This window comes from Simochromis diagramma, unplaced genomic scaffold (genome assembly GCF_900408965.1).
Source record: "Simochromis diagramma unplaced genomic scaffold, fSimDia1.1 OVJJ01000293.1, whole genome shotgun sequence".
NCBI classification, from domain to species: domain Eukaryota; kingdom Metazoa; phylum Chordata; class Actinopteri; order Cichliformes; family Cichlidae; genus Simochromis; species Simochromis diagramma.
The window spans coordinates 1-21,295 of record NW_024386801.1 but is presented as its reverse complement, the minus strand read 5'-3'; the positions used below and the strand labels follow the sequence as shown (position 1 = coordinate 21,295).

At 40.6% G+C, this 21,295-nt stretch overlaps 1 protein-coding gene and 1 long non-coding RNA gene across 2 annotated transcripts; one reads left to right on the top strand and one right to left on the bottom strand.

Moving 5' to 3' along the window:
* The first annotated feature begins 12,421 nt into the window (after positions 1-12,421).
* Positions 12,422-16,489, top strand: LOC120729391 (cytochrome P450 2J6-like). Its single transcript, XM_040024926.1, has 9 exons — positions 12,422-12,426; positions 12,513-12,708; positions 13,568-13,730; positions 14,485-14,637; positions 14,724-14,884; positions 15,120-15,188; positions 15,266-15,370; positions 15,585-15,723; positions 16,242-16,489. Exons 2-9 carry the CDS (start codon positions 12,541-12,543, stop codon positions 16,358-16,360), a joined length of 1,077 nt encoding a protein of 358 aa, XP_039880860.1. The 5' UTR covers positions 12,422-12,426; positions 12,513-12,540; the 3' UTR covers positions 16,361-16,489.
* Positions 15,582-18,531, bottom strand: LOC120729393. Its single transcript, XR_005694927.1, has 2 exons — positions 18,294-18,531; positions 15,582-16,495 (listed from the first exon to the last, which is right to left on the bottom strand). It is a non-coding gene; the product is annotated as an uncharacterized LOC120729393 (long non-coding RNA).
* Between the last annotated feature and the right edge of the window lie 2,764 nt (positions 18,532-21,295).

Sequence of the window (21,295 nt, the reverse complement as noted above, 5' to 3'; positions counted from 1 at the left end):
GTATAGGTATCGTAGTAGGTGCAAGGTGCATGGAGCAGAACAAGCATCTAAAGAGGCCAAAGCTTGTAGTAAAAAGAACAGCTGTATTACTTGACAAACATATTTGTCAAGTAATAATGCTGAGAAAGTCTTACAGAGATGTCTACAGTATTTTTGTTATGATCTTAGTGGGCAGATCATGTTGGAGAGAGGAACCAAAAGCAGACGCAGAGAGACAAGAGCAAAAAAGCGAGACAATTAGAACATCGAACGTTAAACCAGGATCATGGAACATGGCCAAGACACATGGAGGGAGGTGAACTGACATTCTGACGAGCAGACGTGGGTAGTAACGAGTTACATTTACTCCGTTATGTTTACTTGAGTAAGTTTTTGAAAAAAATGTACTTTTAAAGTACCTTTTTTGCACGATACTTTATACTCTGGATATAACTTAACAGGGAAATGGAATTTAAAAATACAAAGTGCTAGAACAACTTTAAGAACTATTTCTATCTCAGTTGCAGGAGTTAAATTATGGAACAGTCTAACAGAAGAAATAAAAGACAGTAAAAACATAAAACAGTTTAAAGTAAAATATAAAAACCTAATTTTAAATAAGTATAAGAATGAAGAAAACGGGGTTAACCCAGGACGGTAATGTTGCTGGTAATGGTGTTGTGGTTCTTTTTTTGGGTTTTTTTGTTTTGGTTTGTTTGTTTTTCCATAACTTGTGTATCTGCAAATATACACATTCTGTATTTTTCATATGAAAGAAACTATACTGTGGTGGGGCTTGCTAATTTCTTGTTTTTGATTTATGTATGTTTTGTTTTGTTTTGCTTTACTTTTGTTTCATATGTTGTTTGTTTAATTTAAGACTAAAAAAAAAAAAATTAAATGAATGAGAGGTAAAACTTGAGGGGTTAGGGACAAATAAGTAAATACTTCTGCCTACTCCTTTTTAAACAAATAATGGAATGATATTTTGTAATGATTGTGAAGGCACATGTTTGAAATGTTTGAAATAAAAATGAACTGAACTGAACTTTTACTTGAGTACATTTGTGAAGAAGAAACTGTACTTTTACTCCGCTAAATTTGAAAAATTTGACTTATCAGTCTTATGTTACAGTAGCTGTGTCGAGCTGCGAGTCATGTTTTCGGCGCTACGTTGTAGTGAGATAAGTTTGTGGGTGTTTTGTGCAGCTTCGGCTGTCCTTTTAACTGCTCGCTGGTTAGCTAGCGTGAGCTATAAGCTAACAGCTAGCCTGGTTAATGACGCTAGAGTTCCACGCACATGCAAACAGCTCGTCTCTACTGCTTTAACTTTTAAAACAGAGGCAATACTGCGGCTGACAGGGTTTATTATGTGAAACAGCAGCTTGTTTAGTTTAAAGTCTGCATTAAGCTGGACAAACACTGCGATTTTTTTTTCAATCGCGTTATTCAGTCCCTGCTCAAACTGTACAATTGAATTTCATGTTATGGACACACTGTGTCCACAACATGAAGCTTATCATACAAAATCTGTCTCTCGCTCTCCCTCTCTGTCTTTCACTCACACAGACACACACACACCAACACCATCAACTTTGCTAAATTACTAATGAAAAACATTGACCAGGCAGCTGCAATTGAGCAGCAATGTCCATCCAACTCTTTTCATGGTTGTTGTAGTCGTGATAATTTTGTGAGGCCACATTGAAAAGCCTTGGATACCGAAGCGTAGTATGGAAGCGTAGAGCTGCCACCCAGGCAAAAGAAAAATAGAAAAGTGAAAAGTATATTATTCTAACAATATACCTTTCACGTTTGAACAATATAATATGACGTTATTACAATATACATAATTATCACGTTCGTACTAGGGCTGCCACGATTACGTCGACTATCAAAATCGTCGATGACAGATTTAATAGTCGACGCGTCGTTTGAAGCTTTGTAAGATCACAAAAGACGCAGGAATAAGTAGCAGGATTTAAGAGTGTAATAACGGACTGAAACAGAAGATGGCAGCACTGCATGTACAAGGATGCCAGCTGCCGTTAAACCCCGAAGAAGAAGAAGCTGTGTCCCAGAATTCATAGCGCAGCCCAGCTCAGTTTCCAACAATGGCGGCAGCTAGTTAGTTTTAATATTACTCTTATTATTCTTTCTGGGTCACAAAATAAACGTTTAACATATTTTCAGGCGAGAATGTAGCTGTGTAAACCTCAAATATCTGCTCAGTTTATCAAGACACCACATATTTTCAAAAGCGCTCCGACGTTTTCGGAGACGTCTGTTACCCACTAGCTCGATAGCGAGCCGGGGGCAAGGCTCACTAGAGCCGTGAGAACACCGGACTCCCGGCAAATCGTTTTTAAACCCACCGCCGTCTTTTGCTACTCAGGTTAAACATATATTCATGTCCATTCACTGGAGGTGTGGATCTATTGCATGGCGTTCCTCACATCAAGAAGCTGTCGATCAAAATCAATACAGCTCTTTATGCATCTGGAGCTTGTGCATCTGCTAAACAGTTACAGCTTCACAGCAAGAACCTTGAGAGCAAACTGCTGCTGAAGCTTAACCATCACCTCACTGAGTGAAGAAATGGCACATTTTTGCTAAATATGCAGAAATAGACACACACCCATACAATTTATGGTAAACTGAGCTGCCTTGTATGTACATATGATGAAGATGCCTCGTTCTAATGTTTTCTCTGAGGCTGCTGTGCCATTTGGAGCAAAAATGAATATAAAGTTTACAGCATATCTTGTCACTGGAGATTGTTTGCACTGTTTATATATTTATACTATGTACTGTAGGCATTGGTGAAAAAAGCTTTATGTTGTGAAAAACTGAAAATTAGAATTGTTGTGCCTTATTTTGTTGATGTTTTTATAATAATGGATTGGATTTATATAGCGCTTTTCAAGGCACCCAAAGCGCTTTACAATGCCACTATTCATTCACTCTCGCATTCACACACTGGTGGAGGCAGCTACAGTTGTAGCCACAGCTGCCCTGGGGCAGACTGACAGAAGCGAGGCTGCCATATCACGCCATCGGCCCCTCTGGCCAACACCAGTAGGGTAAAGTGTCTTGCCCAAGGACACAACGACCAGGACAGAGAGCCCGGGGATCGAACCGGCGACCTTCCGGTTACAGATACGCTTCCCAACCCCCTGAGCCACGGTCGCCCATACATATATTACATATATTACATATATTCCTGTTGAAAATGCAAAGTATAGGTTTAGTTCTAGTTTTGTTTTCACCCTTGTTTATGGACAAGAGTAAGGGAAGGGACACCATCAGATCTTTGCAATGTTTGTTCACCTTTATGTACACAAGAGTTGAAATTTTCCAAATCGTGCACTTAAATATGCTCATTGCTTACCTTTTTTGCTGGTTACTCTTATGTTGTAATCGCCTTAGTTAAACATGGTGAATGGTATTGAGGTGGGGGCGGCTGCTGTGCGATTCATTAGCTGGAATGTGAAGGGTTTGAATGGGCCTGTTAAAAGAGCTAGGATATTCAATCATCTTAAGTATCTAAAATGTGACATTGCATTTCTCCAGGAAACCCACCTGTTGGTAAAAGATCACATCAGACTTAAGAAAGGATGGATAGGAAAAACGTTCCACTCAAGCCTCAACTCAAAAACATGTGGAACAGCCATACTAATCCATAAAAGAATTCAATTTAATGCATCCACTGTTATTTCAGACCCGCAGGGGCGATTTGTGATGGTTTCAGGAATCCTGTACCATAAGCCTGTGGTTCTGATAAATATTTATGCCCCGAACTGGGATGATAATAAGTTTATTAGCAAAATAGTGTCATTAATTCCAGATATGAACTCAAAACAGCTGATTTTTGGTGGAGACTTGAACTGTGGGATGAACGTAGCACTTGACCGTTCCAGTTGTAAACCTACAAATCTCTCCAAAAAAGCCAAGTTATTATCAGTTTTTATGGCCCAAGTAGGATATAATAATAATAATGGATTGGATTTATATAGCGCTTTTCAAGGCACCCAAAGCGCTTTACAATGCCACTATTCATTCACTCTCACATTCACACACTGGTGGAGGCTACGGTTGTAGCCACAGCTGCCCTGGGGCAGACTGACAGAAGCGAGGCTGCCATATCGCGCCATCGGCCCCTCTGGCCAACACCAGTAGGTAGTAGGTGAAGTGTCTTGCCCAAGGACACAACGACCAGGACAGAGAGCCCGTGGATCGAACTGGCGACCTTCCGGTTACAGATACGCTTCCCAACCCCCTGAGCCACGGTCGCCCCGATATGTTGACCCCTGGCAGTTTTTATTTCCACAAACTAAATCATTTTCTTTTTTCTCTAATGTACATCATTCATATAGTAGAATAGACTATTTCTTCATTGACCAGAATCTTCTCCCCTTAGTCAAGAAAACTGAATATTTAACCATTGTAGAGTCAGATCATGCCCCTGTACTTTTAGATCTTGCGTTTCCTTTTTACCAATCAGAATACCCACCCTGGCAATTAGACAGGACTCTCTTGGCAGATGAGGGTTTCTGTGAAACGATATCAAAAAAAATACATGATTTTCTATTTTTCAATCAGAAACATAATGTTTCACCTTCCCTCCTGTGGGAAGCATTAAAGGCTGTAATCAGGGGAGAAATCATTTCATATTCGTCTAGAAAAAATAAAATGAATCAAATTAGGCAAGAGGAACTAATTAAAACCATCTCTATGTTAGATGCTCAGTATTCTGCTTCTCCTTCTCCTGAGCTTTATAAAAGGAAGCTGGACCTCCAAATACAATACAATTTGCTGTCAACTGAAAAAACTGAACGTCTTCTGTTAAAATCACGAGGTTATGTATATGAGCACGGCGACAAAGCCGGACGTTTATTAGCACAACAACTTAAATGCCGCTCAGCCGCACAACAAATCACACAAATACGAAAAGATGATGGTGAGTTAACAATTGACCCTGAAGAAATTAAAGCAACTTTCACTACGTTTTATTCAAACCTATATACATCTGAGACTACAAGTGATTGCTCTGATATGGAGCATTTCTTTAATAATCTTCAGGTTCCTCTTATAACATGTAAAAGTATGAATAAATGATTGAACCTGTCACTGTGCTTTATCTTTCAAACTGATCTTTATAAACCGGATGCAATATGTACAACACTGAATTATAAGTAAAATCATTATCTGATGTTATCTGATGTGTGTTTACTTTGGAAACAGATATAAAAAGGACATCGTGATTATACACTAGGAATGTGGAATGTGTGTATCATTTTAAATCGTCTTATATTTGTGAAAAATAACTGCAATGGAGAAGTAAAGCTGGATGTATAACTGCTGGATAAACAGAACATGTCTATATCTACAGTATCTAAAAAAAAAAGAGAGAAAAAAAAAGAAAATGCAAAAATGTGTATATTTATTTTTGTTTGTCTGATAGCATTTCTTTAAAAAATAAATCAGACATTTCAAACAGTTACTCGCTACTTGAGTAGTCTTTTCACCAAGTACTTTTTTACTCTTACTTGAGTAACTTTTTTGACGACTACTTTTCACTTTTACTTGAGTAATAATATTTTAAAGTAATGCTACTCTTACTTGAGTACAATTTTTGGATACTCGACCCACCTCTGCTGACGAGGGACAAGGGAAACTAACACAATATACTTACATGAGCGTGATTAGAGAAAGTTTTGGTCTTTTACCCAGGCTAATCTGCCATTTTTTCCTTGGTTAGGTTTAGGGATTAGAGATCTGATGTAGATTATCATATTAAATTTGGGACACATCATCAGTAGTGGACCTTGGATTCATCGGGTGTTTCGGCCGTCATCACTAGACACCCTCATCCCAGGAGGCCCTGCCAGGGTTGATCAGGCCCCAGAGTGTGTCACTGGTTTGTGTTAAATTGTTCTTTCTCTTCCTTCTTCTGTTTAGTTTTCTACTGTTTATTTTCTCCTATCTATTCACTGCAACTGAGAAATAATTCTTACCTCTTTAACATTTATGGAGCCTCACTTCTTCAAAGGGATAGAAAAGTTGATAGAAGTAAGACAAAAGGGAAAAGGTAGGAGAGAGCAGAGCCGGAAGCGATCTGGCTTCTCACTCACTCCCCGCCGGATCGGGCTGTACGCTCTACCGCCCCACTCCCTCCCAGAAAAGGGGAGAAGAGCAGAATATTTTCTTTTCTCTCGCGGTTAGCTGACTGCCTTAGCTGCCCAAGTGATGTCAGCCCTTTTTAACCATAGCCAGTGACTGGTCCTCTCAGCAGTGTTAGCTAATTCTCTTATAGCCTGCTGTTGCGCCTGTCCTCTGATCCCTGATCCTCTAAGCAGTTTTGCTTATAATAAATCTTAAAAACAAACAAACATATAGATTTCTCTATTATGTGATGAAGTTAATGCAAAATTTCATTCAGATTGGCGCAGCCGTTAAGACAGGATGATGGACAGGGTACATACACATTAATTTGTTACAGTCACGATAGCAAAATGCTGTAATATATTCTTAAGTTCTTTCTTCTTTATGTTGTAGCAATTGTGACATCATCTGCCAGGTACTGTTTCCTAGACGCAATGAGTATGACGAGGAGTTAATCCAACTGTTTGTTGAAGTCTTTACTGAGGTTGCAATGATACCGAATGGACCGTGGGGTGTAGTAAACACAATGTGACACAAGTACTAAAAATGACGAAGCAATGCCATCAAGGCTAACAGTTTACAGTCAAGATAACATCGAAATCTAATAAGAAGTCCATTTGTATGTAGTTTTAAGGATTTGAAAGATTCCCACAAATTGATGCTGTGGCCTGATGGGGCCCACACACTGAATATTGCCAGTGTGTGTTTGATGTTCAGTAATGACGCTGAATTTGTGATTTCTTGCAAGCTTACAAATTACATTTCTTGCAACATTACATGCAAGCAGCTCGACTCCCAGGGGCGGGTCCAGCGTTAGACCTTTCTCACTGCGTGCGTGCGCAGTGTACTACTCGGAACAGGCATATGAAACCAGCATTAATGAACAATACAAGTCAGATGTTCTACATCCTCTTTCTTTTTAGCTTAGGACTGTATAAATGACTAACAACATCTTTAGCATAATGCATTAACAACATATACTAATCCATAACATTCATTTCACACCTGGAACTATGTCATTGGTAAGAACATAGTAAATATTTAACCTTGTCAACATCATGTCACATGTAGTGTCCATTAATTTTTTCTTTCTTTTTTTTCATGTTAAAGTCCATCTCTTATGCCTTAGTGTTCATACTCGGGGTTTGGCTTGCAAACTCTCCCAGATCGTGTAATTCAAGCATTACTTGCCAGGTGACAGGGGGACTGGACAGGGGCCTGTGTCAAGTTTTGTGTGAGGTTACATGTTTGTTCCTCATTGTGTTGCACAGGTCTTTGGATTTGCTGTGGGGAACTTACGGTTGGTGGTTGGGCCATGGTGGAATCATCGTGGGAATCTCCGTGTTGTGGTGGTGGTTCAGGGACTGGGAGGACATGCCTGCGGTTTCACCTGTATTCTCCGCCTCCTGACTGGACGATGTATGGTCTGGGTTCCTTGCAGGCTTCCTTGATAGTCCCTAAGGAGTCATGTCCATGACGTGTTTGCATCCTCACAACCTCACCTGGCATGAAGGGACAAAGGGGTCTTCTGGAACTGTCATAGTATTTCTTTTGTCCATGGCGCTTACAAACTAGGTTTGTTTTAACAACTCTGTTGCTTTTGCGGCTGGGAATGAGCAGAAGTTTACACACAGGTAGGGTAGTGCGTGTCTGTCTTGACATCAGCCTTTCAGCTGGAGAACCTAGTGTGTGATCTCGTGGCACATTGCGGAGATTGAGTAGGTTGAGGAAGACATCTGTTCCATCTCTCTTTGACCTTTCCATCAACTGCTTTGCACTGCGAACTGCACGTTCAGCCAGTCCATATATTCTGGGCTACTTGTCACATGAACAAAGTCCCAGGCCAAAGCAAAGTCTGCGAAGCGTTGGCTAGTGAACTGGGTGCCATTGTCTGATATTTCTATGTGCGGGCAGCCATGGACGGAAAAGTGTCTTTTGAGCTTCGTAATGATAGTGTTGGCAGTTAGGTCACCAAGCAAGTCTACCTCGAACCAACCTGAGTAAGAGTCAACTACAACCAGGTGATGTTGACCATTCCACTCAAAGATGTCAGTGGCGACGGTTGACCAAGGCAAGTCCGGCACTGGATGTAGCTTGAGTGGCTCTTTTTGTTGATGTGGCCTGGTGCTGTTGCACACCGGACACACAATTGTTTCTTGCTCTATATCTTCAGTCATTGTGTGCCAAAACACGATACCACGGGCCCTGCGTTTAGTAGCTTCTGTGCCTGGTTGCCCTCTGTGGAGGATGGCGAGATAATCGTTTTGCAAAGACTTTGGGATCACTGTCTTCGGGCCTTTTATGACAATGCCATCTTCAAGGGTGAGTTCATCTCGATATGGGTAGTATTGACGAATTTCTGTGGGTAGCTGAGTTTGTCTGCAAGGCCAGCCTCTCATTATGACAGTACTCAGTTTCTGTAGCTCTGGATCGGAGGCAGTGTGTTCCTTCAGCTGGGTCAGCCTAGAAGAAGAGATTTGTTGGATCGACATGATCTCGTTGGATCTGTGCTGATCTGTCGAGGTTGTGGGAGCACAGGACAAAGTGTCGGCAAGGTACATCTGCGAGCCTTTTTTGTACACCATCTGAAAGTTGTACTTCTGCAGTCTGGCTGGAGCTGAGTGTATGGGCTTGTTTAGGATAGTGACCAACGGCTGATGGTCTGATTTGGATTTGCTTTCCATAGATGTAATCATTGAACTTGGAACATGCGAATACAACTGCAAGAAGTTCCTTCTCAATCTGTGCATAGCGCATCTCAGTCTGCGTCAGAGTACGAGAGGAGTAGGCGATCGGGGCGCATTCCTGGAGGCATGCAGCCCCGAGTCCATACTGCGAGGCATTGCACGTAAGCGTGACGGGTTTCTGGACATCATAGTAGCTGAGAGTGAGTGGACTGGTTAGGCTCTATTTTAAAGCATCAAATGCATCTTGATGCTGCTTTAGCCAAAGCAGCTGAATGTCTTTGCACGTTAGCTCCCGAAGTGGGGCTGAGAGCTCGCTGAAATTAGGAATGAACTTTCCTAGATAATTAATCATCCCTAAGAAGAGGAGCTGTGATGGAGAGCTGGAGAGCTGTGACGTTTTCAGGTGTGGGCATCTCCTTGATTGCTTTGGTCTTTGCTGGATCAGGCTTTAAGCCCTTGCTTGTGAAGACATGTCCAACATAACAGACTTCTTTGAGTCGAAATTTGCACTTCAGGGGGTTGAGTCTCAGCTTGACTTCCCTTGCACGGTCGAGTACCTTTCTGAGATTCTGTTCATGCTCGTTCATATCTCTTCCACCAATGATTATGTCGTAGACAATGATAGCACAGGGGTATCCAGCAAAGATCTGCTCCATTGCACGCTGGAACATCTCGCTGGCTGAGTTTCTTTCATACGGCATTCTGAGAAAGCAGAATCTGCCAAATGGAGAGCTGAAAGTCGTGAGCATGGATGATTTGTGGTCAAGCGTTATCTGCTAAAAGGAGCATTTCGCATCCAGGACAGAAAAGACTGTGGAGTTAGGCATTTGCGCGGCTACCTCCTCTATGGTACACATAGGGTGATGCGGGCGTTTCAGCACTTTATTTAGATCTCTCGGCCATCCCACTGGCGCTGAAAGGCTCTGCTTTCAGAATCAACTTTTCTCTCCACCATTGTGAGTGACTAGCTTCGCAATAACAGAAGTTTGATTTGATTGACGGAATGTTCCCACCTAGCCTAGCGTTCGGCAAGGAGGCTGCAGCGCTGCATTATGGGATCTGTAGTTTGTATATTATTAGCGCCTCATATCGCCGGGCCATGCATAACAATAATAGTACATCTATATAAAATGATCTCGCGGGCCGGATATAAATGTATGCCGGGCCGGATGTGGCCCATGGGCCTTGACTTTGACACGTGTTCTACAATGTGTATGCCCCACAGTTGGAAGTCAGTTAGAAGAGACTAAGTTAGATGAAGTGGAGAGTAAAGAGTGTACCCAGCAGTGATGGGAATAATGACGTTACTTTTTTCAGTAACAAGTAATCTAACTAATTACTATTTCTATTGTTACAACGCCGTTACCGTTACTAACAAGAAAATGCAGTCACGCTACTATTTTTCAACAAACAGACGGTTGAAGCTGTGTTCAGCTTACCGCACCTTATATCAGTTGCACAGAAGTAGCTGTAATCTGGATGCTACAGCTTTAAGCCGCTGCGCGCGCTCCCGCAGACAGTAATAACTTTCTAGCAGACGATCACTTTTTGACACAACACCTGGAGCTCAGGGGGCAAAACAATCGCATGAGTGCTGCTGTTTGACTGAGGAAGAATAAAGTAGTCGTGGTAAGCCAATCACATGACCACTTAAAGACAAAGCAACGAGGTGATATATACCAGTTTTTAAATTGTGCTGATAGGCCACGTAAAACCAGAGTCATGATAAACAAGATATACGCGGTGTTTTTCCCTCAATAGTTTCGTCACGTTTACTGTCTAAGGACAGCGCAGCGAGACCTCTCTGCTTATGAGCAACAAATAAAAAAACAAAACAAAAAACAGCCCTTTGGTGTTGGTGGAAAAATGCACCATGTTGACCAATCAAAAAATGATATGGAAACATGACATTTGGTTGTTTAGGAAGAGGGGGAAGTTTTAGGAGTGACGGCGAGAGAGAGAGAGAGAGCGAGTTTTGAGATGTGAGAGATTTGTGATGTTTAGCGCGTTTGGAGTGTGTAGTTAATGTGTCGTTTTGTGTAGTTAGTGTGTAGTGTTGTGTGTCAGAACAATGAGGCGACTGCTGTCTCCAGGTAGAAACAGGAGTGATACACCTGCTGCTGTCAGACCTGCAGGTATCAGGCTGTGATATTCTCCTTTATAGTGGACAGAAATTATTATTTTGGAGTGGCACAAATAATTTGTGTGACATCTTATTGAATGCAGAACAGCTGATTGTTATGTAAATAGTTTGAAATGGTTATTTAAAAAAGGGGTAAAAGGTAAATGGCTGCAAATAACTTTGTTTGCGAAACTTGCGCATATGATTTTAAAATTGACAATTTATAATTTAAAGTTATGAAATATGATTCGTTAAACATGTTTGTGGTTGTTACAGTAAAAAATATAACTTTTTCTACTTTTTTGTCTGATTTTAGATCAATTTTGTTAGTACAGTTTGTCAAAATGAAAACATAACTATAAATTCAGACACGTGAGGTTGTGCTGAAAAGGATGAGACCAAACAAGGCAAAGGAAATAGTTTTTAAAGGTAAAATGTAGAGGAAAGTAGTTTAAAATGGCCAATTATACCCTGGACCCCAGAGGGTTAGACATTTTTTTTAACTAACGCAATAGTTACTTTTCAAGTAATTAATTACTTTTAGATTCTTTTAACTCAGTTACTAACTCAGTTACTTTTTTGAAGAAGTAACTAGTAACTATAATTAATTACTTTTTCAAAGTAACTTGCCCAACACTGGTACCCAGGGGGAGAGAGTGGTGATTGGAGCAGACTTTGAACATAGGTGATAAAGAGTTGTTTGGTAAGTTGTTATGTATGATTGTTGGGTTTTTTCCTCTGTATGTATTATTGTTGGGTCTACCTTACAATGCAAAGCACCTTGAGGCGACTGTTGTTGTGATTTGGTGCTGTATAAATAAAATTGAATGGAATTGAATTGAATTCTTTTCCAACTAATGTCTTTACTTTTACATCTTCCACAATGTTTCAACATTTCAGGAAATTTTAAAATATTTCCCACACTTTCACCACATCTGAGAAATTAGGCATTCACTTTGTTTACTCCTGCAATACTCCATCATGTCTACCCATCACATGTAATCACAGCACACAGTGCAGTGCTCTCAGGCTCCCAATGTTTGCCAATCCTTGAAAAAGAAATATGGCAAATTATTGGAGAGGTGGAGAAACCAACGAATGAATAGAAACCAAAAACTTCCTTTGGCTCTATCATATTTATGTGACGTCTTCACTCACGTTTAATATAAAGAATCAATGTTCATAGGACAAAAGACAGAGGCAGAACAGTTGAGCTATTAGATTGTAGCATGTCAACCAGCTAGCCTCTACAGTGAACTAAGGCCTGTGGTATATTTAAGATGCTTCACACATAAATGACCACCTTAAGACTGAGACATGTTTCGTTAACTGTGGAGTGAAGGATCATAAAAAGAGATCCCCTTATCTTTGTCCTTTCATAACCTCAGCTTCTTGTTGCATATTGTTAGAGAAGACAGGTACTGATGTTCAGTAGCCTATATGCACGCTAAAAGTGGTTGAGCAATGTGTGCTGTTCTTTCAAAGTTATGACTAACCTTTCACATAGAGCAAAGGGTAAACAGCTGGCTGAGTTATGCGTATATAATCAGGTCAGCCAGCTACTGCTCTCAGTGCAGTCCAACTCATATGACCATGTTTCTTTCAGTTGTGCTGCTATGGATCTGCATTTTCTTTATCATCCTTCAGGTCAAATCCAAGAGGCCAAAGAACTTCCCACCAGGGCCCCCAGTCTTTCCCATACTGGGAAACATTTTGCAGCTGAGTTTAGAGAACCCCTTGAAGGACTTTGAGAGGGTAAGAAAAACCTTGCAATGAAATGTGTTTAAATGTCATATTCTTATCCCACTAGTGGATTTATTAATAGTATTAAATGGCTCTAAATGTTTAGATACTAAAACTCACACATAAATTAACATTATTGTGATTTTCCTGACATTAACAGATTCAAGAGTTGTTGTGGTTTTACTGTTAAAGACATGAAACCATGAAACAGCTGTGACTGGTAAATGAAATCATTTGAAATCCAGAAATCTTACACTGAAAGTGAAAATGCCACCATGAAACTAAACTACACTGGAAAAAGTAAAGAAAAAAAAAAAAAAAAAAAAACTAATTAGGAAATGGAGACTATAATAACACCTGCGTCTCTAATCGGTCACACACTCATTAACATCTTTTAGAATATGAGTAAAACCCTAAATAATTGTGAAAGTTCATGCTAAACATGCACCTTTATGCAATAAACAACTTACTGGTTACCAGTACAGTTCCTTTTATGTCATGACTGTTAACTTTTGCATATATAAACTTTATATGGTACTTCCCCCGAAACACTTAGCTTAACTAATTTGGTAAATATGTTTAAGTCCTTTAGAAAGAAATGTTGATCTGAATATGTGTAAATGATTTCAGTCACTGTCATGTTACTTGTGGCACAGATCCACAAATGTAAGCATGTCCCACTGTAAATATGTGGGCTTCCTCTGTATCCCTCCATGAAATGTTCAGGATTAGTTCATTTGATGTTTTTTTCTCTCAACAGAATAACTGAAATTACTGGACAGAAATGTTTAACTGTGTTGGAGGGAAATGTCCACCTGAGTATCTGGTTCATAAATTTCAAAAACTGCCATGTCATTTTGTTCCCTCCCAGCTGAGGAAGTCTTACGGAGATGTCTACAGTATTTTCATCGGTCGTAAACCAGCTGTAGTCATCAATGGGCTGAAGGCCGTAAAGGAGGCGATGGTGACTAAGGCTGCTGATTTTGCTGGACGACCCCAAGACTTGTTTGTTAATGATGTCACCAAGAGGAAAGGTAGAACAGATGTTATCTATCAAAATACATAACATCTGTTACAAAAAAAGCCAAACAAAGTCTTTCTATTTCTTTCTGGATTCTAATGTTGGAGGTTGTAGTGTGTTGTTATTTGGTGCATTCATAAGAGAAAACACTCATTACTTTGGAAATAATCATGGTGGCAAAACAGACACAAAACATTGCAAACAAATTGATGTAAAATAAAAAAAAAATACATCATGCTACATTATTACTAATAACTTCCATCCATCATACAAAAAACTACAAACACATTTTTTTTAAACAGCAAATATGAATCTAAATTATAAGAAGACTCTAAGATGATCTAAGTTTTCAAACCACTTTGGTTCATGTTCTTTGAAACAAGCTGGTTAAAAAATGACTTGCTTCACATGTTCAGGCAATGAAATGTTTTTATTGCACGTGTTTGCATGTTTAACCAGAGTCTAACATTCCCAGAGCAGCTTCTATCAGTTGACCTGTTGCTTATTTTAAGATCCTCGTAGTTATCCTGGAATTGCACTACGGTTCACGCTTAAATCAATAATTGAATTTTAGCATGCATGCTAGAGATGCTAACAGTCCTTTCTGACTGCAGTGAAACTCCAGTGAGATGCTGGTGTATCGAGCTGTACTGAATAAAATATAAATAAAAGATGAAATAAGCCAGAAAGTAGAGCAATGATGACAAATTGTCAGCATTGATGATCTTTACGTCTTTCCCTTCTTTGTGTTTCTAATTTTGTCGTAGGGGTCGTTATGATAGATTACGGCTCTAGTTGGAGGGAACATCGTCGCTTTGCTCTGATGACTTTCAGAAACTTTGGTCTGGGGAAGAACTCGATGGAGGACCGGATTCATGAAGAGATAAAATATCTTCTTAGCACGCTGGAGGAGAGCGTTGGTAAGCATTGGTCCACATAACTGAATTTTGTGTTTCCATAATGTTCTTTTGTGTTGTTTTACAATGCTGTGCTGTTACATTACCAGGTAAAACCATGAGTGCTCGAGTTATGTTTCACAATGTGGCCTCCAACATCATCTGCCAGGTTCTGTTTGCTAGACGCTACGAGTATGACAACGCATTAATCAAACAGATTGTTCAGTGCTTCACTGAGAATACCAAGATGGTCAATGGGCCGTGGGCTATGGTGAGTAAAAGCATGTTTCTGAGGTAACAAAGTTTCCTCAGGAATATCATTAAGGCGGAGATTTTACTGCAACAATTCCACTTGTAACAAAACTAACATGCAGTTGTTTTTGTCACATCTAGCTTTAGCATGTTAGCGTGTTCATTTGATAAGTAGAACCAGCAAAAAAGGAAAACCAGGATTGGTCGCCTCTGATGATATTTAAGCAAATTACCCAGCTTGTCTTTCCTTTCAGCTCTATGACTCTTTCCCTATAATTCGTAACCTGCCACTGCCCTTCCAAAAGGCCTTTCAGAATGTGGAGGTAATTTTAATTTTCACTTTACCAGAAGGAAGAAGTAAAATTCTTTCAAACTGTGAATAATGTCGTTTGCTCTTTAGACTTGTAGGAATATTACAATTGATTTAATCAATGAGCACAAGAAGACCAGAGTTCCTGGAGAGCCACGAGATTTTATTGACTGCTATCTGGAGGAACTGGAGAAGGTGTGAGTGTGAAAAGAAACAGATCTGTTTTTCATATTCTGTTTTACATATGTATTAGGCATATTTAAAATCAAATTAATTTAATCCTACTTTCTAAAAGGAAATGCCTAAATACTTCACAGAAACGTTTTTGTTTTTATTTTACAATTTTTAATTAATTTCCAGGAACAGATTAAGACATTTGTCTTACAATAATTGTTCCCCTTTTTTATAGCGAGGCAATGACGGTTCTTCATTTTCAGAGGACCAGCTCATTATGTACTCTATAGATCTTTATGTTGCTGGGACTGACACCACCTCCAACACCCTACTGACTGGTTTTCTTTACCTTATGAACTACCCGCACATACAAGGTAAACCTGCACATGTAAATAATACATATTATGGTTATTTGTCATTGAATTCTATGACTTGTCTGTAGCCTTCACATAACAGAGTCTAAATTGAAACACAGCTTATAAAAAATATAGGCGTGGCCAAAAGGAGACCTGCTTAATCATTATGCATTTTCATCTTTCTTTTGAACCCCAAATTATTACTTACAAAATACAGTGTTATCATGTTGTGTAAGCTGTCGAGGATACTTGAGGGCACATGGGAGTTTGCCCAACTGGTCCATATGTGTTTTGTGGACTTGGAGAAGGCATTCGACCGTGTCCCTCAGGTGTCTGACCCATTGCTACGGGCCATTCGATCCTTATACAACCGTTGTAAGAGCCTGGTCCTCATAGCCGGCAATAAGTTGGGCTTCTCTGCTTGGGCTGCTGCCCCCGCGACCCGGCCCCGGATAAGTGGAAGAAGGCGGATGTATGGTTGGAAGCTGTATTGTGAAATGTGGATGTTAATGTGTGATGTTATCTCTCTTACACAGAAAAATGTCAGCAAGAGATAGATCAAGTATTGGAAGAGAAAGATGGAGCCAGTTTTGAGGACAGACACAAGATGCCTTACACTCAGGTACTGTATATATGCTGCCCTCACGACACGTGACCATGTGAAGCTAGACAGCTAGCGAACAAAATAGACGAGATCTTCCACACAAGGCTTGCTTTTCTTGCTTTTAATGAAGATCCTTTAAAGCCTTATCCTCTCTCAAGGCTTCTCCTTGCTATTTCTTATTTGTAACTGAAATATACAGAAAGTGAAAATAAATTGCTAGCTAATACACATCTTAAGGACAAACTTAAAGATTAGCCTAGCTTAACACATGCGTTACATTAGCATCGCAGTTCACTCCAGGTAAACACTAGGGGTGCAACGATACACAAAATTCACGGTTCGGTTCGGTTCGATACTTTGGTGTCACGGTTCGATATTTTTTCGATACAAAAAAATGTTCATGCATTTTTAATTTGTCATTTATTAAAATTATAAATATATATTTTAACTCAAAAGTACAGTTTTTAAATTTAACCCTAACCCTTGTGCGTGTTTTTTATTTTGACAGCGAATGCGCACCTGCGGACCACTTATGTGCAGCCCTGGTTATTTAGCTCGTCATATTGCAGCCACAGAAATTCTTTTGTCCATGAAACCATAAAGCTGCACTTTCTTTTTGCCTTATAGTCTGATTTGTCATAACTTCTCCGTTTTGTGGTAAGCTTTTCTTTGGCTGTCACTTCTTCACCCTGACCTGTCTTATTTGGCTCAGCAGAACTGAAATGCTTTTACACGCTCACTCACATAAGCTCAGCGATTCTCTGCGCGATCAACCTCTCACATGTTTAAGCTTGCTGCGGGAGATTTCACTTGTCATGTTTGCATAGTAAGCTAACGATTAATAAGACGATGTCAGAGGAATTGGTGCACAAATTATCATCACTCACAGATCAGTGCTGTCGCTCTCTATACACAGTTCGCACGATTGCAAAGTGAAAGCAAAAAAACAAGCGCAAATTCAAACGCGACTTCAATATGTCACATATTGACAGTGGCTCACCGATGCCAATGACATAATTACCCAGCTACATTTCTGAAAGAATGCAAAAGCATTGACATATATTTTTCCTTCCTACAATAGCCCGACGGGCAGGGAAGAGATAGATTTTGGTAGCCCGACTGAAAAAATCGCTAGCCCCGGGACGTCGGGCTAGCGATATTGCAAGCCCTGTATCTGATTGAGGAATCACTCATCTTTGGAAAAGAGAGTTTATTACAGAGAAATGGCTCTTTCCAAAATAAAAGCTATACTATCCGCTTCTTCTGGGCTATATTCTCAGCAGCATAAGGAGAATCATGTGCTAACAGCTGTCTAAATGACTCGGCTAAAGTTAGTAGCATGCTTGCTTTTTTTTGTCTGCTTCCACTTGTCTTTGCACTAGGATGATGTCGGCGTAAATGTGCAGTCATATTCGTTGTGTTCCCACTAGTGCTTTCAAGTTAATCTCGTTGAAATGACCTTAACGCCACAACACGGCAAATCTCCGTTAACGAGCTAACTGCGCTAACACACTAGTTCACACCAATGTAATTGAGCATTGCATGGCACATCCAACATACTGTTTTACTTTAGTCCATGACTCGCTTACCTTCAGGGTCATACGTCACATGAAAACCAAAATAATTCCAAACGCCAGATCTGAATGAGGTTCAATTTGCCTGTTGCAAGTAGAGCTTAACTTCTGTCTCGCTAGCTTGCCCTGCTCTCTTCCTTCTGACTATGCTGTCTGTGTTGAGCGCTCAGTGGATCTGCGCTCGACAGTGCAGCCTAGGCGGAGTAGTCGAACACAGATTCACTGAGCGCTCAACACAGACAGCATCGTCAGAAGGAAAATTGATAAAATAAATTACAAATGTTGTATTGTTCGATACATATGCGTACCGAACCGAAAGCACTGTATCGAACGGTTCAATATCGATACGAATATCGTTGCACCCCTAGTAAACACATATAAAAGTTATTTCTGAACATATTAATACTCACAAAGACGAACGTTTCCCAAGGTACAAGCGTGGAGGGCACTCTTAGCGTGTACATGAACTCGTTCACTCTTTTAATACTGCCGAAGCACTTTTCACAGCATTGACGGAGAAAATACGTCAAAGATAGGTTAATGATCAGAGAGCTCCCTCACTCCCATTTCCGCACATACAATACAAAGATCGCTTGTGATAACGATGTCTCACTCTGAGCAAATTTCGAACCAAGACATTTTAACTGTTTTTAGAATCAGAATCAGAATCAGAATCAGAAAGGGTTTTATTGCCAAATGTTGAGCAGGTTTACAACATTAGGAAATTGCTGCGGTGCTTCAGTGCAAACATACTGTCATAAATTAAGCTTAAATAGACATGAAAATAAATAAATAAATAAATAAAAATAAGAATAAGAATTAAAAGTGCTAAGTAGATAGGTATATACATGAGTGCAGGTGGTGATCAGTGCCAAACATGGAATGATGCAGTGAACACAGCGTAGGGTCATGTGTTAGTGGTGGGAACAGTCATACGGTTATTGTTCATGTGTCCAACAGCAGAGGGGAAGAAACTGTTCTTATGGCGAGAGGTTCTGGTGCGAATGGACCGGAGCCTCCTGCCTGAGGGGAGCAGGTCAAACAGACTGTGTCCAGGGTGAGAAGGGTCAGCTGAGATCCGAGTTGCACGCCGCAGTGTCCTGGAGGTGTACAGGTCCTGCAGAGATGGGAGTCTGCAGCCAATCACCTTCTCAGCAGAGCGCACAACACGCTGCAGTCTCTGTTTGTCCCTGATAGTGGCTCCAGCGTACCACACGGTGATGGAGGAGGTGAGGATGGACTCGATGATTGCAGTGTAGAATTGCATCATCGTCCGTGTTGGCAGGTTGAATTTCTTCAGCTGCCTCAGGAAGTACATCCTCTGCTGGGCTTTCTTAATGACGGAGGTGACGGTGGGCTCCCACTTCAGGTCCTGGGTGATGGTGGTACCCAGGAAGCGGAACGAGTCCACAGAGGTGATGGGGGTGTCAGTCAGGATGATGGGGGGGGGAGTGGGGCTGTGTGCTTCCTGAAGTCCACAATAATCTCCACTGTCTTCTGGGCATTCAGCACCAGGTTGTTGTGGCTGCACCAGGACACCAGACATTCAACCTCCCTCCTGTAGGCAGACTCATCCCCGTCCGAGATGAGTCCAATAACGGTGGTGTCATCTGCAAACTTGATTAGCTTGACAGACTGGTGGGTGGAGGTGCAGCAGTTGGTGTACAGGGAGAAGAGCAGGGGAGAAAGAACACAGCCCTGAGGGGAGCCGGTGCTGATGGTCCGGGAGTCAGAGACATTCTTTCCCAGCCTCACATGCTGCTTCCTGTCCGTCAGGAAGTCGGTGATCCACCGGCAGATGGGATCAGGCACATTCATCTGGGAAAGCTTGCCTCGGAGATGGTCTGGAAGGATGGTGTTGAAGGCAGAGCTGAAGTCCACAAACAGGATCCTGGCGTAGGTTCCTGGGGAGTCCAGATGCTGAAGGATGAAGTGTAGGGCCATGTTGATGGCGTCATCTACAGACCTGTTGGCTCTGTATGCAAACTGCAGGGGGTCCAGGAGGGGGGCCGTGAGGGTCTTGAGATGGGAGAGAACCAGGCGCTCAAATGACTTCATGACCACAGATGTCAGAGCCACAGGTCTGTAGTCATTTAGTCCAGTGATCCAGGGGCGGAGCGTGGGGGTGGCTTACTGGGCTTAAGCCCGGGTTGTTTTGTCAGAAGCCCGGGGTCTTTTGGAGTGTAATTTTTTCATAGTTAGATGCCTGGCTGACAACTGTATAAAACAAAAAGTGCAAGCAATATTCGAAGCACATCGTGCACACTGTGGGAATTTACGACTGTGCGTGAATCCCCCCTGATATTGGTATGATCCGAGCTCAGGCACTAAGCGACTGAGCGAGGGGGCGGGGCAGCTGCCGCCTGTGAGTGCGCTGTTGGAGAAACGGAGCCAGCCATACTAAGGAGAGCTTAAGTTCGACAAGGTACCAAAGCAAATCATTCGTACCGTACAAATAATGTAAATATGACGGTGCATCACGAAAGATTGATATCAAACTGATCACTTGACCCATATTATGTTACTTGCTCTTCAAGTGAATCAACAAATGGCGAAATGAAAAGCCGAACAAATGCTATTTTTTTAGAGAGTCTTAGCTTACGTGTGTTTATTTCATATTTTCAGTTCTTACCCTCCCCGACTAAATCGGTTTCAGTTATGTACTGAAATATAAGAATGGACATTAGAGGCTTCTTTCAAAGAAAAAACTCTGGTAAATGTTATTTTATATATTATGCTTTGTATGTTGTTCAGTATATTTCTATGCAAAACAAGAGGGATTTGAGTACACAGCAGGATATTCACATTTGTAACCAGATATTTACACTTTAGAGATAAAACATAAAACATTTTTACTGTACAACATCAATTTAGAGTAAACTTTTGTTTTAGATAAATATTGAAATATCTTTTGAATTAGTTAAATATCAGAATAAAGAGAGACAGAGCTTCTATTTATCATCACTTTGATCAAATGTAGGAGTACATGTACACTAAGTTTATTGTTAATTAATAAGAAACTCCAGAGGATTCCATTCTGAGCTGAAGAAGCTTCTGATAGGTTCGTAGAGTCCATGTGAGTAAATTGGTGGCACAGCTGTGGATGCATATAAGGCAAAACACAGAGCCTGTTTCTTTGAAATGGGAAAATCAAGAGATGTCAACCAAAACATCAGAAAAAGAACTGTGGAGCTCCATAAGTGTGGCTCAGTTATGAATACAAATTGGTGCCATTTACAATTAAGAAATACAGATAGTTTCTCTCTTTACTCTTAAAGTTAACAAATATGTTTTTTATATTTATCAATCTAAAAAAATAAACATTTAGTCTGATTTGATGTTACAATTAAAAAAGTGTTTGTGTTTTGATCTGAAGAGTACATAAATATCTGGTTTCAACTGTATATTTGTG

Excerpts from the sequence above, each read along its gene's own strand:
- LOC120729391 (XM_040024926.1), top strand. The coding sequence starts at position 12,541 with ATGACCATGTTTCTTTCAGTTGTGCTGCTATGGATCTGCATTTTCTTT. Across the intron at positions 15,189-15,265 it reads AGGCCTTTCAGAATGTGGAG|ACTTGTAGGAATATTACAAT; the intron begins GTAATTTTAATT and ends TTTGCTCTTTAG. Across the intron at positions 15,724-16,241 it reads GAACTACCCGCACATACAAG|AAAAATGTCAGCAAGAGATA; the intron begins GTAAACCTGCAC and ends TCTCTTACACAG.